The sequence below is a fragment of the Ostrinia furnacalis genome, unplaced genomic scaffold (assembly GCF_004193835.3).
Source record: "Ostrinia furnacalis isolate ACB-3 unplaced genomic scaffold, ASM419383v2 OfSCF7119, whole genome shotgun sequence".
NCBI lineage: Eukaryota > Metazoa > Arthropoda > Insecta > Lepidoptera > Crambidae > Ostrinia > Ostrinia furnacalis.
The window spans coordinates 121,189-143,111 of record NW_021137358.1 but is presented as its reverse complement, the minus strand read 5'-3'; the positions used below and the strand labels follow the sequence as shown (position 1 = coordinate 143,111).

General features: G+C 36.2%; 5 protein-coding genes across 7 annotated transcripts; 4 read left to right on the top strand and 1 right to left on the bottom strand.

The window, feature by feature from the left end:
- The first annotated feature begins 3,114 nt into the window (after window positions 1-3,114).
- LOC114363426 (uncharacterized) lies at window positions 3,115-4,238 on the top strand. Its single transcript, XM_028319141.1, has 3 exons — window positions 3,115-3,283; window positions 3,362-3,730; window positions 3,996-4,238. Exons 1-2 carry the CDS (start codon window positions 3,242-3,244, stop codon window positions 3,719-3,721), a joined length of 402 nt encoding a protein of 133 aa, XP_028174942.1. The 5' UTR covers window positions 3,115-3,241; the 3' UTR covers window positions 3,722-3,730; window positions 3,996-4,238.
- Window positions 4,239-4,251: 13 nt separating this feature from the next.
- On the bottom strand, window positions 4,252-7,012 carry LOC114363427 (uncharacterized). The gene is made up of 2 exons (XM_028319142.1): window positions 6,726-7,012; window positions 4,252-5,366 (listed from the first exon to the last, which is right to left on the bottom strand). Exons 1-2 carry the CDS (start codon window positions 6,756-6,758, stop codon window positions 5,160-5,162), a joined length of 240 nt encoding a protein of 79 aa, XP_028174943.1. The 5' UTR covers window positions 6,759-7,012; the 3' UTR covers window positions 4,252-5,159.
- A 4,617-nt stretch (window positions 7,013-11,629) lies between these two features.
- On the top strand, window positions 11,630-12,663 carry LOC114363435 (uncharacterized). Its single transcript, XM_028319151.1, has 2 exons — window positions 11,630-11,703; window positions 12,005-12,663. The coding sequence occupies exons 1-2, from the start codon at window positions 11,659-11,661 to the stop codon at window positions 12,398-12,400; spliced, it is 441 nt and encodes a 146-aa protein (XP_028174952.1). The 5' UTR covers window positions 11,630-11,658; the 3' UTR covers window positions 12,401-12,663.
- Window positions 12,664-14,592: 1,929 nt separating this feature from the next.
- On the top strand, window positions 14,593-15,855 carry LOC114363434 (glycine-rich RNA-binding protein 3, mitochondrial-like). Of its 2 annotated transcripts, XM_028319149.1 has the most exons (3): window positions 14,593-14,745; window positions 15,394-15,502; window positions 15,545-15,855. In XM_028319149.1, the coding sequence occupies exons 1-3, from the start codon at window positions 14,695-14,697 to the stop codon at window positions 15,742-15,744; spliced, it is 360 nt and encodes a 119-aa protein (XP_028174950.1). In that variant the 5' UTR covers window positions 14,593-14,694; the 3' UTR covers window positions 15,745-15,855. The 2 variants fall into 2 exon arrangements, with proteins under 2 accessions (XP_028174950.1, XP_028174951.1); XM_028319150.1 differs by having other exon boundaries at window positions 15,394-15,855.
- Window positions 15,856-19,113: 3,258 nt separating this feature from the next.
- On the top strand, window positions 19,114-21,923 carry LOC114363414 (WW domain-containing protein C660.06-like). 2 transcript variants are annotated; one of them, XM_028319123.1, is made up of 3 exons: window positions 19,114-19,191; window positions 21,483-21,623; window positions 21,741-21,923. In XM_028319123.1, the coding sequence occupies exons 1-3, from the start codon at window positions 19,183-19,185 to the stop codon at window positions 21,831-21,833; spliced, it is 243 nt and encodes an 80-aa protein (XP_028174924.1). In that variant the 5' UTR covers window positions 19,114-19,182; the 3' UTR covers window positions 21,834-21,923. The 2 variants fall into 2 exon arrangements, with proteins under 2 accessions (XP_028174924.1, XP_028174923.1); XM_028319122.1 differs by having other exon boundaries at window positions 21,483-21,923.

The following is a 21,923-nucleotide window of genomic DNA, read 5'->3' as shown; positions in this document are numbered from 1 at the left end:
GACGCCTGGCTGACCGCGCGGCGAAAGGCGATACGTTTACGATCCCATTCCGGCTTGATAAATGTGCGATGATAACCTTAAGAATTAAATAATTGAGTTGTTGTAAGTAATCTTTGAATCCCCCTGTAATATGTTAACTTCATACTTCACTTACTTAAACAAAAATAAAGCCTCCATCCTTCCTCCACATAAAGTTTGTGAAACTACGCACTGGCCTATCTAGATCGTGACTATGACATGTTTCCTACTCATGAGTGCTCTATTTCTACAACCGTTAGGTCAAGGTTCGTTGATTCAATACAACGTAATATGTGCCAATCTCCTTTAAAAGGTATGTTTTCTTCGAGTAAAATTTTCTATCTACATTATTATGAAAACTTTCCCTTCAGGTGGCATTGCATAATTTCCGCCATGTTTAAACAGCTTTTCACAGTAGTTCACATTGTAAAAGTAGGTATTCGAGCGCTTGTTATGCCTCTCTTAGCACATTTTGGAATAATTATGATATTAAATGTAATAAAGCACGGTTATTTATGTTTTCATTTATTATCAAAGGTTATTTAATATATTAACATAAATATGCGCAATTACAAAGAGCTAAGTTAAGTTGATGTACTTAATTGTTTTTTACAGCATTGCTTAGATTTTAGTAACACAATTTCAATGATACAAGAACAAGAATACATTCTTGCAAAATTTTCTTTCTACAGTTGACGAAACCTTAGTACATAACAGTAAAAACACCATAAATGGTACACTTTGAATTTTTTAGGAAATTCACACACATGAAATTAAAAGAAATTCTTAGTTAAAAGATAAACAAATTTTTTAGGACAAGACAATGGTTCGTATATTACTTTCTACAACTACATACTACTCCCCTAGGCTCTTGACTCCTTCAGCCATTTTATCAGCCGCGCTCTTCTTCGCAGGTTTGACGGCGTTGACCACGGTTTCTCCCGCGTCAGTTACGGCCTTGGTCGCATCGGTCCCCGCCTTTTTCATAGAATCCATGACCTCACGCGTTACCCCCTTGTTGGAGTCTGCTGAGGGGTTCATAGCCTGAAATGTGAAACGCCTGTTAAGCTTCAGCCAAACTAACGCACAGTAATCGCTATCGCCGACGCGATAGGCACACGTTGGATTGGTTGAAGCTTTAGATCACGAAGAAGAGAAACCTACCTACAACCGAGCCAGTTCAAATTCCAGAGAGTTCCAACTGTTAGTATGACGAGGTTGTTGTCAAAAATTTCTTTAATTAAAGCCCGCACCATCAATAGTTTATTTATTTAAAACTTACATACAATACAGTACATAGGTGAAATTAATGCTATTAAACATTTTCCTCCAGTGGCTCCAGTTAACCTCAGGATCAAACTGAGGTTAAAATAAAACCGCAAAAACACAAGCCCCTTGTCTATTAATATTAAGTGTATCATCATAATCATAAAAAGCTGGTGAACGTCATTCGTTGCAGTTCGTTCGTTTCAGATGAATGACGTCCACTGCTGGACTAAGACCTTCCCCAAGGAATTCCACAAAGACGGGTCCTGCGCCGCCCACATCCAGGCACCTCCCGAGACCTTCACCAGATCGTCGGTCTACCTAGTGGAACGCCAGACCTTCGTTATTTTATAATAGCTGAAAGTTTGTCAGCACATGCTCCAACTATCTGGCTGATGTAGAATGTAGACATCATCTAATTATTTCTCAAATATTATACATTAAATATCAGTTTTCATGGTTATGGTCTGGCGTTCACTGGCTCTTTGTCCATAAACGCTTTATCCATGATTCATAAACAAATAAACAGCGAGTCAGTAAATAAAAAAATACTTACTACAAATTAATAAGAGAGCTGCTAGCCTGAAATCCGATGCTTCTTTATGACGATGTACGGTGACACAGGTGGGGCAGGAGTGGTCCACTACAAAACGTGTGCTTAACTGAGAAAGTAACTCTACTCACTCCGGTTTTGTTGAGGAATATATACGACGCCAAAGTCACATTGGGTCAGCAAATTGTCGGGATAAACAACGTGATAGAGAGTTTTATTTATTAGTTTCTTAATCGATTTGTCATTCACAGGTCGAATTATTTTATATCAGTCGCATGTGTCTACTTAGGTATATTTTTGTGTTTACTCGTTCATTTTTTAACACCCAGAATGATTAGGTCATCATTGCAGTCTTATCAACTCGGAAAGGGATCAACACCGTCCCGCTTTTCGCGAGCTGTTATCGCCTTTCGCGTGCTTTCAACCACGAAGCAAGGCATTTACGTTACGGTGCGGATTAGGCCCAGAACACACAGTGAAACGTATCGTTTGAAACTGGTCAAACTGGTCGCGTCATGTGTGGTCTCTCAACGGAATCTATGGCAGAAACTTAGATGCAACTCAAAAGTAACTAGAAGTTACAGTTTCGTTGCAGTTGCATTTCACCGTGTGTTCTGGGCCTATGTGTGCGTTGCAGTATGGAGTTTCATACAAAGAATACTGACCGCTTCGAGATGATACACGATCCCTTTCCGGGTTGATAAGTGTGCTACTTCCTTTATTCTACGTGGCCTATTTCGAATTTTATTTTTACTCTTTAAAAATATTTTAAATAATAATAAACTGTATAAAAAGTAAAATAATAAATGAATGTGAAAGAAGTGTTTTTTACTAGTCTTACTTAGTAAATAGTTAGGTTGTTGTAGATTATCTTCGGATCCCCTTGTAATATGTTACTTAATATTTCATTTACCAAAACAAAAATAAAGCCCCCACATAAAGTTTGAGAAACTACGCACCGACCTATCTAGATCATGACTGTGGTTTCCTACTCATGAGTGCTCTATTTCTACAACCGTTAGGTCAAGGTTCGTTGATTCAATACAACGTAATGGCAGTACAACGCAATATGAGCCAACCGCCTTTAGTATTTTACCTCTATTCATGAATCTGACTTAAAGGCGCAGTTTTGTTGAGTCACATTCTAATAGGTATGTATGACTTTAATCGTTTAGAAAAACCTGTTAGGTAAAAATATCAAGAGATGTGTCAGTCGTCAACAATACCAGAGAGTACCTACTTCAAGAAATGAATTACTTTCAATGGAGGAATTAAAATCGCTCTCGGTGACATCACGAGCGCTGACATTAATTGGATGCGCGTCGGCCGATCGCTCGCCCCACTGTCTCTCTGCCTTCGCTAGCAATATCAGCGTATCTTTTCATCTCAGTAAATAAACAAAAAATGAGTGTTTACATCGGCGGATTTATCTGTGCCCTCGTCTTGGTGAGTTGACAATGACGCCACGGTGTTAGCTCAACCGCATTAGGTAAGTCAATACCTGACCTCATTATTTGTTGACAGGCCGCTATAGTGGTTGTGTGGATAGTGTACTGCATGTTCATCAGGGAGAGGCATAAGTCTGAGTTCTATCACTACAACATTTCGGATCTGCAGCGACGGCAGTACGAGCTGTCCGAGGAGACAGAGAAAGAAGTGGAAAAGAAGGAGATAACTGCAGGTATATTTATATTGCCATCGCGTCGCAAGCAAAAGGATGAGGACTATGACAAGAGGCCGGACTATCCGGAGAGCCCTGTGCATTGTATGGAGACAGGCACGGAGCAGTTGATCGAGATATTCAACGATAATGCCGTAGACATCCACTACAGGGACGGCATCATCGAAATTGACTCTAATTCCCCTTATCATAGTGAAGTCTAAAGTTTAGTATACAGGGTGTTAGGTAAATGGGTATATGAGCCGACACTAGCCCATGTTAAATGGTGATATAAATGGTATGGTGAAGTCAGAAAATTTATATCTTCATTTTAATTATTTAAATTTTCATACAAATCGGATTTTATAAAATTTATTTTGTATGAAAATTAAAAAAATTAAAATGATGATATCAAATTTCTGACTTCGCCATACCATTTATATGGCCATGTTAACATGGGCTAGTGTCGGCTCATATACCCATTTACCTAACACCCTGTATACTCGTAAAATTCACAAAATCTTATAGCATTCACAGTTCACATTGTATGAGTAGGTACTCGAGCACGTGTTATGCCTCACTTAGCACATTTTGTAATTTTGATATTAAAGGTAATGAAACACGGATGTTTATGTTTTCATTTATTGTCTTAACGGTAATTCCCCTGTATCATAATATAAAAATACGCAATTACTTACAGCTAAGTTACATTATGCTGATGTAATTGTTGACAACACTGTTGTTGAGTGAAAAATTAATACTTTAATTTTATGGTCATGTTTACATAATTGCAACGAAACCCAGAACTTGTCGTATGCTTGTGCAATGGCAATGGAGCTAAATTTCCTTTATAATCTTAGGCTGAGTTGCACCAACTTACTTTAAACGTAAACTATAACAATAACCGGTGCTTTTTATATGGAGTTTGACAAATTTTTAACGTTTGTTAAAGTTAAAGTAAGATGGTGCAACTCAGCCGTGTTAAGTGGAGAAAACACCAAATCAAGCTAAACTCTATTGCCTTATTTAGTTGTGATAGGTGATATTTTACAAGATATTAGAGAGTCAACTGTGTAGATCAGTCTTTCCCAAAGTGGGCGATAACGCCCCCTTGTGGGCGCTGCAGGCTTAAAGGGGGGCGGTAAGAGACCCCGGAAAAAAATCGGGGCATTGTGTAGAGGCTTGGTAGGCCATTTGTAATTTCATCTACTTAGGAGGTCTCTTAGACACCGACTGAGCATTTGACTCTTGAAAATTTAATGAGTAATAATTTAAGAATTTATTCTCAAAGTGGGCAGTAGACAAAATAAGTTTGGGAACCGCTGGTGTAGATCCTAGTAATATTATTTCCATGAGACAATAATACACTCGGGAAAAATGGTCTTTCTTTCTACGTTTGACAAAAGCTTATAAGTAGAGTTTAAAAATTATGTACCTTGGAAATTCTTCAGCAATCCACACAAATAACATTTTGAACTTCTTAGTTAAAAGATAAACAAACTTAAAAGATAAAAAACTATGAAGTTAAATCAAAAGTGTTTTTTTTTTGTTTGGTTGGTAAAATGGTAACCGAGAAAGGTAAATTCTAAATTCTGATTTGGAAAATTTCATAAATTCGTAATTTTTAGGACAGTGGCTCAGACGTTCTACCACAAGTACGTGCTACTGTCCTATGCCCTTGACTCCGTCAGCCATTTTATCAAGCACGCTCTTCTCCGTAGGCTTGAAGACGTGGACCACGGCGTCTCCAGCGTCACTCAGGGTCTTCACCACCTCGTTCCACGCCTTCGTCATGGATTCCACGACGTCACGTTTTTCCCTGTCGTTGGAGTCTTCTGAGGGGTAAGCTGCGGCCGCTACGATCAACGCCTGGAATTTTTTATTTCTGTTAGATCATGCAGAAGAGGAACCTGCAAATGTTCTGTGTAAGTTCTAATTCCAGGGATATAGGTATAGGTAACTGTTAAGGACTCTACACGCTAAAACAGCCCGTTGGCTTGGAGTCGGCGGCTTTATTTCAAGAATCATTTCGATAACTTGTACTTTCTATGACTTTTGACAACAAAATTGGTGTGTAAACAGCATTAATATGACGTGGTTGTTGACAACAACATTCTTTAATTAAAGTCTACATTATCAATTATGATTGTTTATTATTGTCATGTATCATATACCAAATAAACTTGAATATTATGAATGTTGATGAATATAACTCGTATTATTATGACTCGTAAGTTAAAAATTTAATTTCAATCCGTATAATTGATGCGTAGCAAATAAACATAAAACGAATGCTTTGCCGTAATGTGACTGGCAGGCATAGCCTATAGAATTCTAAATGGTACTGCAGCCTTGAAATTTAGAATTAATATCGGCAAATTGCTTAATACTACCTACTTACTCGTATTAATTAGAAAGATTAAAAAAAATATTTTAATGTCATTAGTCGGAATCAGATTTTTGATCAATAACATTGTAAATAAATAATAATAAAATAAAAGCAAAAAAATGTTACTCCGCCATTATTTTATTTGTAATAGTGTTAAAGTTCATAGAGTATAAATAAATGTTATCATTGTGACCATGAATTTTGATATTTTAATGGCTTTTGACATTCATAAAGAACAAACAAACAAAACAACGTCAGTCGAGTCATATACCTAGTCATTAAATAATAATATAGTATTGTTAATTTCTATTTCTCAATTAACACCACAAGCTAGAAATAAGTTTCGTGATTAATCAACAAAATAAAACCGTTATCTAAAGTACGAGTAGGTACTATTCCGTATCAGTTTACATTCTTGGGTGTTTTTAATTGAATTAAGTAGTTATATTTGTATTAAATGATACACAGGTAAACTGATAAACTTAATTAGCCCGTATGTTTCTAGATTTATAAGTAAATCACTTTGAAAAAAACTTTCTTCTAAAAGCGAAGCGACGCAATGCAAAAAAATTGCAACTGTAAGTCAGAATATTCCAAATAACTTTAGACACTTTCATTAATATCTGGACTTATAAAATATCGTTTGTTCTTTATAATTAAACTGTAAAAACCCAAATCCCTTGTCCATTTACAAAACTTATCATCATGAGCATGAATGGAGCGCTGTTCCAGATACTAATTAATAAGATCATCGAGGCATCAAAGACGTTTGTTATTTTACTCTTCATCCACGATTCACAAACAAAGAAATCAGTGAGTAAATAAAAAAAAATACTTACTACAAAAAAGAGAGCTGCTAGTCTGAAATCCATAGCTTCTTTACGACGTTGTACTCCGAGAAAAACTTAGCTTGTTCTTGTACTTAGATGGTCAGGTCAGGTTGATAATGCCGTGTTGCTTCTTCGCAGATGTAGATCCTACTGGACCCAGGAGGGGCAGGAGTGGTCAACTACACACGTGTGATTAACTGAGAAACTAACTCGACGCACACTCCGGTTTTATCGAGGGATGTACGACGCCAAAGTCACATCGGATCAGCAAATTGTCGGGATAAACAACGTGATACTAGTTTTATTGTATTGTTACTTAATCGATTTGTCATACCTAGGTCGATTCATTTCAACTTAAATAGAACTATTCATTTCATTTCAGTCGCTTGTATTTACTTAGATAGATTTCAATCATTAAATTCAAATGGATACTACCTAATGATTGACTATTTATCTAAAGGAAGCAGTGTGAATAGAATGGAATGCTATAATGTTTTATCCAATTAACAACAGTAAAAGATTGATTAAAATGTGACAGCGATCTAAATGTGCGATCTGTTGTTGAGTCGAACCAAGTGTCATGTTCTGGGGTAATATTATTTTCAATTAATAAAAAAATAAATGAAAATATCTGGGATCTAGGCATCACTATGGTATTGATTAGCTACGCACGACAAGCTGAGCACGTCAACCACGGTAGGCGACACTAATCGGGGAATCGAGTAGTATGTCGTGGTTCACCGGGACTTGCGGATAATCGCAGCTTCACCTCTAATAGGGATCCAAGACACTTTTGTGGAAACATAGTGCGGTAACTGGAACGTTGAGCATACCCGCATACATGGACAACTCGAGCAGTTAGCCAGTGATGAACATACACGGACTGCTCTTATTTATTTATTTACTTGCAGCCATAGTCGAAAGCTTGAAACTGCAATAGATAATTACTAGAACAATTGGTTAACTGCTCAAGAAGTTAAGCGCGCGCGACTTGGAATGAAGAGCGTGGGTGAAGGTAACTGCGCGGGAGCAGTCAACAGCTCGAGCAGTCAGTGTATACCTGACGACTGCTTGATCGCACCATGAAATTTCCGTGCTGCCAATCGCACTATGACTGCTCGAGCTGTCGACAGCTCGAGCGCAGCCTCCGCCCGCGTCTTCATTCCCGTCTCTTCAAAATCCATGGTGCTACTGATTTGAAATTGCCCACAGCTCGAACTGTTGAACCAACTGCTCGAGCAGTTATCACTGGCAGCTTCAAGCTGTTGCTGACTCTTGACCACAAGAGTGATCCGTGTATGTTGATCACTGACTAACTGCTCGAGCTGTCCGTGTATGGCGGGCCTAAGCCTACTTGTAAAAAAGGTACAAGCTTTGGTTTGTAGCAGAAGATAACTTCATCTATAACGTATATTTAAGTGACCACTGTGTAAGGACCTATTTATTACTCGCCAAAGGATCACCTTGACCTCAAAGTGTGGTCGCCTCATCTCTATAAATTGGGTAATCGGCGTACGGCGTCCGGCGGAGGTGACAAACACTGGGCAAAATAACAATAATAACATAATACCTCAGATCATAGAAAGAGCATAATACTGAGAACTGAATCACAAGTCTGCATCGTAAAAGTTGCCCCTTTATCCATTTAAGTGGTTGGGTCATAAAAGATAATTTTCAAGTTATTTATAACTAGCTTTCCGCCCGCGGCTTCGCCCGCGTGTTATTTGGTCTGTCACAAAAAAACTTTACAACCGCGTCCCTGTTTCAAAAACCGGGATAACAACTATCCTATGTCCTTTCCCGGGACTCAAACTATTCTATGCGAAATTTCGACAAAATAGGTTTAGTGTTTAGGCGTGAAAGCGAGACAGACAGACACACAGACAGAGTTACTTTCGCATTTATAATATTAGTATAGATTTAGTTTGAGAAGTGACTCTAAATAAAGGCTAAGAAATTTTAGTAAGAATTTATTATTTAGGACTCTTACAATGCAGTGGATCCCGATACTTCTTCAACATAGGACACTCGTGCATTATAAATACTGTACTACTTAAATACGCATTCTTACAATTTTTTTCGGATTCTTGCATTGCGTACTTTGCAGTCTTCTTCATTGCATCGATGCAACATGAGAAAGGTCAAATGAAGATTTCCGATACGATCTTCCATCAATTTCGATTTAAAGGTAAGTTTTAAATTAAATACAATAACTTGGATATTTTACATAACGCTGTAACAAAATTCATCAAAATTGACGATATCAAACAAACATTCAGTTTCACATTTTTATTATGAGTATAGATTTCACAGCACAGTTCCTTAAATTTTAACTAAACGTCCTCCTAAACCACGATCCAATTTTATCAAAAAACGATGAAATGCTGTCGGTAGCATTTTCTGCAAAGCCTTTGGTTTTGTAACCAATTTTTTCACAAGCATGCTTGAATTCAGTCCAAGTGTCTCCTTTATTTAAACCTAAATCTGTAGCTATGCCCGACTCCACTGGAGGCACTAAATGTTGAAGTAACAATATCTGTAAAAAAAACATCATTTTTTTTAAATAATCAAATATAAATGTACCCCACTATAATGTAGGCAGGCAGTCCTCCACACGGTATAACAATAGTCTGGTGAAGGTTGCGGGAAGCGCCTAGACAGTGGCAGCGCAGGACCAGTCATTTTGGAAATTCCTGGACGAGACCTTTGTCCAACAGTGGACATACGGGACTATTCCCACCTCTCGTTCCCACCACTGCAACTACTGTGTAGCCAGGATCTACAGCTTGACCGCCATAAAAACCCAACCAATGAAGGTCAAGTTTGTCCCGGGGGAAATTTAAACCGTCATTATTGGACCCGCAACGAAATTAATCAGAAGAACTTAGGAGGAGTTCGTAATTCTTAGAAAAAATTTTAAAATCCTAAAGTTTTTTTTGTTGTAATAAGTACTCTCTGTACTTAATTATTTTATTAACTAAAGAAAAGTCACACAGACATTAGGGTAAATTAACAACACAATCAATTATTCTAATGTTATATTATATTTTTAATAAGAATTACTAAGAATTACAATATTGGATCTGAGCGCCATTTTTTAAACCATGACCCTACATCATCCAGTAAACCTTTAACCTTTTTTCCAGTATCATTAAAAAATCCTTTGATTTTCTCGTTGGTTTCTCCAGCGGTGTCTGTAACTGTTTTGGAGTAATCATTAAATTTAGATTTTATGTCGTCCGTTGAAAGTCTTCTACTATCATTTTTACCATGTACCAATATTAACAAGACATCTTTAGAATGCACTGGGCGTAGGCATTGAAGTAGCAATATCTGCAAAAGTCAAAATACTAAAACTCGAATGTATGCACAAATGCAAAATAGATCGTTAAATGAGAACATTTTATTTGGGAAATTAGTGTAAAGGATATACTGTATAATGTAGAGTCACCCTGCCATATTGATTCATATTATTTATTCTGGGATTTTAATAAGAACCGTCATATTATTGGTCTGAAGTTCGGAATAGAACCCTCGTGAAGATATGAATCTCCTTTCTTGTTCTTTCTTCTTCACTAAACACTCGGAACGAAATTTTGCGCAGCCTATGTCGAATTTTAGTAGGTCAGTAACTACTAATAAGAAGTACTACGAGTACGTGACGACTTGGAAATACACGCAAAGAAATGTCACTTCCTGACTGGGAATCTTTTTTGTCTGCTGTCCTGCTTTGCACTGGAGGGAAATCGAACCTTAACTTCAAACTCCTCCTAGGTTCTTCTGATTAATTTCGTTGCGGGTCCAATGACAGTCTAACTTTCCCCCGGGACAAAATTCACCTTCACTGGTTGGGTTTTTAATGGAGGTCAAGCTGTCGATCCTGGCTACACAGGAGTTGCAGTGGTGGGAACGAGATGTGGGAATAGTCCTGTTTTTCCTGACTGGGATCTGAGTGACATTTGCCTATCACTGCGTCACAATAAGAAGGTTTAAAAAGGTATCTTACCCCGAGTAGTAGATACAGCAATCTCATCTTAGTTGAAAACAAATACTTCAAATGAAAACTAAAAACTCGTCACGTCAACTATTTTTAAACTGTTCTAATTGTTTTAACATAACGACCGTCTCAAGCGTACGACTAATTATTAGTTTATAATTCAATGATTTTTATTAAACATTATGTTTACGTTTAAATCACGTATTTGATGTGGCGTATCATTGAGAAGAATAATCGGATTTTGGATTTCCCAGATATCTTATCTAAGTAAATGCTAAGAAACTGTATTTTTAAAATAAGGTATAGCAACAATAGGAAAAGAAAATTGTAGTATCGGCTAAACAAACAAGGCAATAAATGCAACGATCAAATAACTATAAAATCATGCCTACACTTAAATTACAATTTAGACTAATTTCTACCTGTGGTTTCATCTTTTACTTGACCTATCTCATTTTCATGAGTTTAGCATACTTACCTGGCCCAATAGAACTCTTGTAAAACTCAAGAAATAATTTCTGTGCGTTTAAATTCAATTTTCTTTTACAATCTCTACGATATAGTAATTCGTACAAAATAAGAATTACACAGTACACAGACAAACACAAAACTTGCTATTATGTTACTTTTAATACGCAATAGCAGTCAAACGCTGTTCGCACTGGACTCAAAGATTCAAATCGATGTTTAGGTACATGAAAACCTTACAATGAGGAGATCGTCATCTAAGCAATTGAATTTCAGGAACCTGAATGATACGATAGAATGCAATAACTATTTATTGGCAAAGTAAATGTTTCCGAAAAACGATAGAGACAGGAAATTAACTTGAATGCAGCGAGTTGAACGGGTAATTTCGGCTTATCACTTGCTAATTAGTGAAAAATTTAGCATCCGAGATATCATAGCGCCATAAATATATCGATATTCCAACATATAAATTCGATGGTTGTTTTGAACATCCATGGAGAACTCGCAATGGCAGTCAAGGTAAGACAGTTGTGGTGAATAACATAACAACTGTAGTTTATTTACATATTTCTAAATAAAAAGGAGAAGAACGAAATTTCTTAGTTATTTTCAATTATTAACAATAGATGCTGATTCATTAGATCGAATCATAGGATTCGATTAATTAATGTTCTCTCTTTTTTGTCCGGAAGAAAATAAATGAAAATAATTTGCATAAAATGTGGTTGAACAAAATCGTTTTATATGATACCTAATAATTTTGTACCTTCTCTTTTTTGTGTTTACACATATTATTATATCATCATTGTTTAATTTTCAGATGACAATCGTCACCGTAATCATGCTCTGGTGCCTGGTCCAGTCCGTTCATCCGAAACCGGTGAATGGCGGTCTTCCTGGACCTTCAGATATATCATATTTCCACATTATTGATGCTCCATCTAGAAGACCACCAGTACTATTGGCTAAACCTGACCCTGCAGAAGCTTACACGCCATCTGATCTTATAATCCCGTTCACATTTGATGATCCACAGCGTGATGAAGAAGAAGAAAAAGAAGCTACCACAACGAAGACAGACACCTCTTCAACCAAGGAACCGGAATCCGGAGGCAATTGGATGGACAAAGTGAAGCCTTTCATAAAATGGGACCAATGGGACCCATCGAAGTGGGACCCCAGCAAATGGGACCCGACCAAGCTGATCCCAGCATAATAAATGAGGATCATCATCATCATTTCAGCCATCGGACGTCCACTGCTGAACATAGGCCTCCCCCAATAATGTCCATAATGGCCGGTTGGTAGCGGCCTGCATCCAGCGCCTTCCTGCTACCTTTATGAAGTCGTCGGTCCACCTTGTTGGTGGACGTCCTACGCTGCGCTTTCCATAAATGAGGACCATCTATTAAATGTCATCTTTTTATTGCATTTCCTTGGCCTTTATTCAAATAAATAGTTTTGTGTTCAGCACCAAGTGTCACAATAAAGATCTGAAGCAAGAGTTTTTTTTTTGTTATTTAGTAGGATGCCTATCTAAATAAATGATGCATGTACTCGTATACAATTAACTCCTTACTCCTTTAGAAAAAACATGAGCTTCAAGACTACGAACAGAGAATATTGTCACAATAAAACCATTGGGGTTTTTAATAATAGTGACTAAATCAAAAAGTTTCGTCTTTAATGTCTTTCGTCAATAATAAGAATAGTGACTAGATCAAAGAGTTTCGTCTAGAAGCTTAGTAAAAATTAAGTTGTAAACTATTCAAACAATTAGTCTGCACCTAATTTGTATATTTGACCTAGAACTTAAATACTTAAAATGAAGCCATCTGCCCATGCTACGCAGAAAATGTCCACAAAAACATTTTTCAAAAACATACTTTATCTCTCCATACTGAAGATGAAACTCTTAGCAAAGGCCTATTGAGTTCGAGAGATAAGAAATAGTATTTTAAGTAACTTAGTACATTGTAGAGTCAGTGCAATTACTGTCGAACATAAATGAAAGGATTTTCCAAAGTAATTAAGGCAGGAAAAACAAGGACAAAGATAAATATCACCAATTTTCTCAGCGGAGATAACGGTAATTGCAAATCTTTAGTTATTTAAATGGCAAATCTTTTCTTGCTGCTTAGTTTTCTTTTAACTTTGTAAATGCATCAACACGATGTGGGTATTTTTACGAAACACTTCTCATATAGCCGTAATTGTTATTTTTAGCCTGAGTGTAGTAAGTGCCAATTACGATAAAAACGGAGATGAAGATTACCAGTATCATTGGCAGCCAGTCTCTAGTCCTTACGGAGACCGACTGAGACCAGCCAAAAAGGAACCTAAAACAGAAGAAGATAAGATGTACTTTAGCAATGCATTCAAGCCCTATATTCCTCTGCCTTACGTCCAGGGACTGTACACGGTTCCACAGTATGCTTACAATACGATGCAATTTCTCCATTATATCCGTCACCAGTGAATCCATACTGGACACCAGATAATAATATCAACTATTTTATTAGAAAAGATAACAAGGATGTATCTAAATTTCACACTCCTTAAGCTGAAAAATATTCAGTACCTATGTCTAATTGTCCATCTTAAGTTTTTTTTCTAAGCTCATAAAGCTTTATTCACTTAAGTGTGTTATTATTTGTTTGAACTTTTGCATTATATTCGATTTGAAATAATAAATATTTATATAATCTCTGTGTATTATAATAAAATAATGTATCAAATACCTTAATTTTTTTTTATTTATCTATAGGTTAATTCCTACTATTAATTGTTAACCTACAATAATTAAGCTTTATTAATACAATGGAAAATTTATGAAGCCCTACGCACAGGCATGGAAAATTCTCATGGTGACATTCTTACAATAACATATCTTGCATATTTACCGACTTCGTGCGTAAATCGACGTAATCTCATTTTAATAACAAGTTGGAAAATGCTGACTGTATAATGCAACTAATAATTTCTATTGAATGTTTATTGTTATGTCGATCAAACTTCAAACTCTTCCTATTTTCTATTGAACAATTTCGTGGCGAACTTAGTGAGTTTTAGTATTGGTAGATACAATTTTGGTTGTGGAAATAGTTCATGCAAGCACAACGCCAGGGAAGACATAGGTTAGTTTTTATCCCAGATTTTTTTCGCGACGTGTGCGATAATTTCTTTCTATGACTGAGCGATGCTTACGCGGGCAAATCCGCGGGCAAAAGCTAATGTCGAATTATGATTATTTTAATAAATATTTATCCTAGTTATTATTGGAATGACACTAGTTATACAAAACAATTATTTTCGCCATATCAGACTACCTTGAAAATCATCCGCAGATAAAGTAGTTGCAACCATGCAACAGAGCGTCGAAAAATATTAATCGCTAACGATTATTATTAAACCAACATTGCACAGTGATTGATACACAAATAGAATCAATTATCAGGTTCCTAGTACACATGGAATATGCTTAACTGACTAGTATATAAGTTGCGGGAGATGCCATGGCAGGCAGTAACTCATTCCATCTCAACAATGGCTTCAGCTAAGGTAAGATACAAGGCACATTTTATTTTAAAATCTATGAACATGATATTATATTTTTTCTTATTTTCAAATCGGTGAAAATGAGAAAAACACAAATAAGGCTGGGTTGCATCATCATTTCCCAACAGTGGAACATATGTAAGCATAAAGAATACGTCATGGATTTTACCAACTTAGATATAACAGAATTTTGGTCACAGGGACATAAAATTGCATGTGCACAAACAATGCACTGTCTCATACCGCATTTTGTTGACGTTGACAAATTAACACACATCCTAATGAAGTGTGAGCTCAGATTACCAGTAGTTCACACATTCACACATCGAACATTTTCCTTGCATTCTCGTACTTATTATACTTAAATGCTAAAATGCTTAGATTAATAGCTGTCCATCAGAGATTCCCAGAGATGGCCAAAATGACACGGATACAGTGTTGACACTAAAGAAAACTGAGGACCAACAAGGGTTTCTGATTACTGTTAACTTTACATCTGTCAATTATGCTTATTCAAGATCTGTAAAATTAAAAATAGTATTTTACCTGACAGATAGGTTTCTGATAGGCTCTCGGGGCCTTTATCAGCAGGTGATGAAACAAGTATCTTCCGATCTTCTTTAACACTAAGAAAACTTTTCTATATTTCAGATTCTGTTCATCCTTGGGGCGGCTTTGTTTGCCGTGGCCGTTGCTGGCGGCAGCTATGGTGGTGGAAGCCAAGGTGGGTTGGGTGGTCTTAGTGGCCAGAGAGGAGGTGGTGGCCAAGGAGGATTTGGGGGCAACCAAGGAGGAATTGGGGGCAGCCAAGGAGGAATTGGGGGCAGCCAAGGAGGATTTGGGGGCAACCAAGGTGGCTTTGGGGGTAACCAAGGAGGCGGACTTGGCGGCGGCTCTAGCGGTGGTCATGGCGGCCAAGGAAGCTTCGGTAGCCAAGGGGGTTACGGTGGCAGTCAGGGAGGCTCCAGCGGAGGCAGAGGTGGACATGGCAGCTACCACTGAAAAATCTTACACTGATGACGTCACATTGGCTTCTTGACTTGGCTTGCGATGTTATAATAAAACATGAAAAACGTATTTTAACGAAAATAAAAAGCTTTGATTTTTAACTAATGTGGCCTTTCATTTGTTTTGTAATGAAATTACTTTTGAACATTGATTAAAAATACAAACCTTACTTAACTGCCGTTAACTAACACCCGTATTCACAACCATTACCATGAGGTCTCACAATGCGCGTGGACGCACAGGGTCCCAAAAACCCATTCATAGACAATACTTGAGTGGCGGAGTGACACACACGAATCAATAAATAACACAGAGCTCTTTTCAACGCTGTGCGTTCGACTTCGCATAGTCTTGCTGCTTCACTTAAGAAAGCATCGTTTGTGAATACGGGTGTAATTCATAATAATCGAAAATCTTCTTGGTAAACTCGTAGTAACTTGTCTTGGCGTGTACGTCACGTACCTACTTACTTTCTAAACTGTTTTTCCTGAAAAATGTGTTGTTTTATACATTGGTAATATACACTAATGATGCTATTTAACAATTGCTTAATGATTCACTTAAGGATATTGTCATTACCTACTTAAAAGATTTTTTTAAATTTAGAGTTTTACCCTAATGCATAATGTGTTAAAAGTTTTCTTTTCTTTTACTTTTAAACAACTTCAAAAAAGGTGGAGATTCTCTTTTCGATTGTAATGTTTTTCATTTTAATGCGACCGGTATCGATCAGATCAGATCAGAGATAAATCAATACAATAGTGATCGACACGACACTATTATTACAGTTTGCCTCCGAGTCTTGCATCTATTAGGTAGAGCAATATCTTTTGGGAGGCGATTTTTTCCTTTTTTTTTTCTTTTAATGTATTAATACCTATGAAATCTATCTATAAACTAATATTATAAAGACGAAAGATTTAATTATTTGTTTCCATGGAGGAAATAAGCTCCGAAACTATTGAACCGATTTGTAAAATTCTTTCACCGTTAGAATCCAAAAAAAAATTGCTGAGCATAGGCATAGGCTATAAAATATTTTTTTAAAGTCTTGGAACTGTTTAATGATTAAATTAGGAATTTTCTTGGCCATTTTCCGCAACTTGGCACTTGACGTCACACGTTACTTTATTTTTAATTAATTTAAACAGGTTTTTAGGTAAATACTGAATTAACTAAACACATTTACCGAAGTTCGTCAAGCCAGCTATTGTCAAATATTATAGATGTTAAACAGGATCCGTTTCATAAATTAATATTCGGCGGTCTTCCATCATCGGGGAACCAGACGCAGGTTAGCGTACCATCCCTATATTGTTAACATTCCACCAGCTCGCACTAATCGTTTCGATAACTCTTTTGTAATGCGAACAGCTAGGGACTGGAATTCGCTGCCTGCTGCTGTCTTTCCCGAAGACTATAGTCCGGGTTTTTTCAAGGCGAGAGTGAATAGGTACTTACAGGGCAGATATGTACCATCCAAGACTGCATCCCACTTAACATCAGGTGCGATTGTGGTCAAATACCTGCCATGTTACACCTTGTTATGCATAAAAAAAATGTTCGCCGGGACAGCTCGTCATAATCATATTATAGGATCGTCAGTAGTGTAGAACGCTAGTCTCAAAAAAGTTGTCTATTTTTTATGAAGCTTTTTTACCTGATTTATTGATCTCAACGGTCACTGACTTTTGATTTTGAAAATATAGTAAGTACGTGACGTCACATGGGTATTACCATTTAAACTCTATGGAGGACGAGATTGAAAGATCATAAAAAGTATCTTAGGGTCACTTTTTTATCCGTAGTTAAACAACCAATAGTCAAACTTAATAAATGGTTTAAAAAACAACATTGTCAACTCACAGTTAAAAGCTGTGCTAAGAGTCTAGCTAATTATTGTTTCAATACGAACAGTACTGGATTTTAACCACTTGTCTGATATAAGTTATCTAGAGATAGCTTGTCTTATGCCTGTTTTCACCATCAATCCCTAATTTTTAAGTGACTTCTATGGTAACACATAACAGGAATTTTGTTTTCATAGGGGTTTCTTAAAAATTAGGAATTGATGGTGAAAACGGACATTAGAATCTTTTTTTGGTAGATATAGGTAACTCACTGGGTTCAACAACAATAGATTTTCCTCATATTAGAGAATACCTTGAATTATTCGTATCATACGCGAGTGACCATCGCGATTTTCCGAACTATTGTGAACTAATAATAAAAATCACATAGTTGTGTTAATCAGGAATCCATATTTGCGTAGACCAACTGATAGACTGCGGCTCTCAAAGTATGAAGATGTTTTTATTATTTAAATAGCGACCCGCCCCTGCTTCGCACAGGTACTTACATGTATTAGGTATACTTAAAAACCTTCATCTTGAATCACTCTATTAAAACTTGGCCAAGTGCGTGTCGTGCCACGCGCAGTGTAGGGTTCCGTAGTTGTCCGCGTTACCACAGTATATTTCAGAAGCAAGCAATTACTTCATCTTAAGTCACTTTAAATATTTTCTTCTGAGGAATTTTTTCTGGTTAAGAAATTCTATAATACATGAGTCAAATGACGATTACTCTTAAACTAACTTGTACTAAATGTATCTTCAATGTTATGGTTTTCCTTGAAAGTTCATGAAAAGCAGTATTATTACGAATTTTTCCAGATTTTTCAAACAAACCACGATTTTATTTTACCCTTTTGTCGGCGTGATTAATACACATACTTCCACAAAATTACAGCTCCCTAGTGCCAAAAGTTTTCAAGCAAAACCTCGGACAGACAGACAGACATATCGAAACTATAAGGGTCAGGACTACGGAACCCTAAAAAAACCGCATCGAAATCCGTTGCGTAGTTTTAAAGATTTAAGCATACACAGGGACAGACAGACAGGAAAGCGACTTTATTTTATAATATGTAGTGATAGTTGTCCCGACAGACATTTGCCCTGTCATAAGAAAAGTAGGTTAATTATGTCTGTTAATTTTTCTTAATTTCTATTATTTTCCGCACAATTTTCTTAAATATTATAACATAAGGACCTTCTCCTGACAATAACAAACACAACAAAAAACTCAAAGTTTTAAAGTACAAAGCGTTCCAAAATCTTTAATTTAGTAGGTACTCTTGCAATTTTCAAAAATTTCAGTTACCATGCCATCATTTCAGTTCAGCTCCGTTTCACAGGTTAGGTATCCTTTTTAGTCAAAACAGCAAAAAATAACTAGTTACAACCATGTAAACCTGCACACCTAAGTACAAAAACATGTAAACTTTGGGCATCGTTGTCTGTGTATGATTTCATGGAACTGGAAATACGTATATGTATACAGCATTCCCCAAACTTACTAACATATATTTAAGCCGATGCTATCGCAGGCGTAGTCCAGTGTGGTCACAGTTGGATTTCAATCACAATCAAAATGGCTAAAGTGAGTATTATATTTTTACTAACTAAAATACAGTAATTAGGTACCTGCGGTTTTGAAAATAAAATAAAAGTGATATAAGTAAGCTAATTCAAAGTCATTCAGTGTTGTTATTTGTCTAGAGCCTGTTTCACATAGGATGGGTAGGTGATACATGGTAAAATTACTTAATAAAACTGAACTAAAGTGTAATTATCTTCATAAATAAATTGAAGGTTTGAATTATTTTAGTGCTTTAATATATATGTCACTTTACACAACCTACGTGAAAAAGACCATAAATATCAAGGCTACTAAAATAATAGCCTCGTAAATAAACTAAATGGTAAAGTAGATAGAATGCTAAATTGATAAAGTTGAGTAAATTTTTGTAATTTAATTTATACAAAAACAAAAACAAATTATTGCCCAAACATTTATTTATATTAGGAATACCAAGGATTACAGAATAACATATTATGCAGCATAACTACAGTAGAGATAATAAATATATTATTAACCTTGAACAAACTACACGCACCCTGAGGTAGAGTTGGTGAAAAATCCATGAATCACTCACTAATCACGCAAGGCTTTTGGTTATCTTCTCTTTATTTGGGACAACAAACAATCTTTTTGAACTTGCAGTGTTGTTTATTCTTCATCTATGTATAAGCTTTTTTGAACCTAAACATAATGCTAGAATATAGAATAGTAATACTCTACCTTTTTTATAGGTTCGGGAATGTTTATCGTTTCAGTTATAAGTAGAGAAGTGCATTATTAATTATTATAAGTTATTCATAAGTATAAAGAAAACATTCTTTCTTCCCCAGTAATAAGTATAACAATCACAAAGATTTAAAAAGTTGTGTTCACATTCACCTAAAACCGTGAGGTTTCAGCAAAATAATGTTTTGTCATTTTATGATGAAGATACTTTTTAGGATTTTTTAATTAAAACATGGCCAAGTAGAAACCTATAAAAATTAATAATAGCAATAAACCACGGGTTCAGTAAAATTGGTCTAGAGGATTTTAAAGAAGAAATGTAACGCCTTGTTAAATAAACAACAACGCTGTAGTTATGCGCTTTGTTGCCTATCGCGTTCGTGTTGTGGCAGTTTCTGTTAGGTACCTAAATGCCGACAAACTGTATCACTGTTTGACAGAAGATATTAATGTATATATATACCTATTGTGTGTATTTATATGGAAAATAAATAAATATAAATATAATCTTAGAGTTTCTTGACAATATTCATATCAAAAGATACCGAAAAGAGCTTAAATATTTTTGAGAAATTGACTCCATAAAAATGTTTTTTCACTAACAAGCAAAAATGATACCTAATTAAAAATATACCAGCGACGCTTTATACTAATTTACTTGCTCGACCGTAAAGATGGGTTCATGGTTACCTACACGAGTTAAAGAATCATATTATTACCTATGTACGCACTTGAAAAAAACCAAAGCAGTAAAACAACAATGTAATCAAATGATCGGTCTACATAATTATAGTACGAGTATAATGTAACAATAACTACCAATTTGGGAACTAACAGACGATTTTATTATTGTAAAAATATATTTAGAATAATAAGGTAACTCTTGTGACTCTGTTTTTAATAATATCTAGGTATTATTGTCTACTAGATAAAAAAGCAATATTTTACAAAACATCCTCATTAACACTTTTAATGGAAAACCACAAACAGACTTGTTAATTACTACGATTTGAATAATAAATTAGGATATACCTACATTAGTTCGGTGACCTTTTAATTCGTGTTTTAAACATATTTTAGAAAAGTATCCGAATCTTCGTTGTAATGATACACAAAAAGGTCACTTGTATTATTTCCATTAAAAAAATTATGTACCTAATCAAATTCAGTAAGATAATGTAAGATTGATCAATTTTATTTGTAAAGTCGTAATTATTTGAGTAAACAACATTTATCAAAATCAAAATCAAAAATATTTATTCAGTTTAGACCACAAGTGGCACTTATGAACGTCAAAATGTAGTAAAAAAGAAAAAAGAAAAGGTAGCCCTTATGGGGCACCTTACATGTCTCCTTATCTTTTGGGTCTCTCCTTACCTTATCTTTTACAAAATACAATTATGAAAAGTTTCGGAAGCATTTTCGATTTTGGGAACAGGCGAACAGCTATTAAACACACATTTTGAACATACGAGTAGGTAATTAAAACTGATTGGAATTATGAATCCAATTCTAAAAAAGTAATAAAAAAATAACTATAGAATGACGACTTTCCATGTATAACAACTATTGTTTATTTCCAGTTTCTTCAAATTACGTTCATCGTGGCTATGTTGGTGGCCGTGGCCTTAGCTCAACGTGGCGGCTTCGGTGGCCAAGGTGGCTTCGGAGGTGGCCCAGGAGGCTTCGGGGGTGGCCAAGGAGGCTTTGGAGGTGGCCAAGGAGGCTTTGGACAACAAGGGGGCTTCGGAGGTGGTCAAGGGGGCTTCGGACGTGGCCAAAGGGGCTTTGGACAAGGAGGGTTTGGAGGTGGCCAAGGGGGCTTCGGAGGTGGCCAAGGGGGCTTCGGAGGTGGCCAAGGAGGTTTTGGACAACAAGGGGGCTTTGGAGGTGGCCGAGGGGGATATGGACAAGGCGGTTTTGGCCGCCGCTAACCTGATTAATATTACCGACGAATGGGATTGCTAAGCTAGGTACTTGAGCTGTGAGATATTTTGTTACTAATATAAGTTTTATTACAAAAA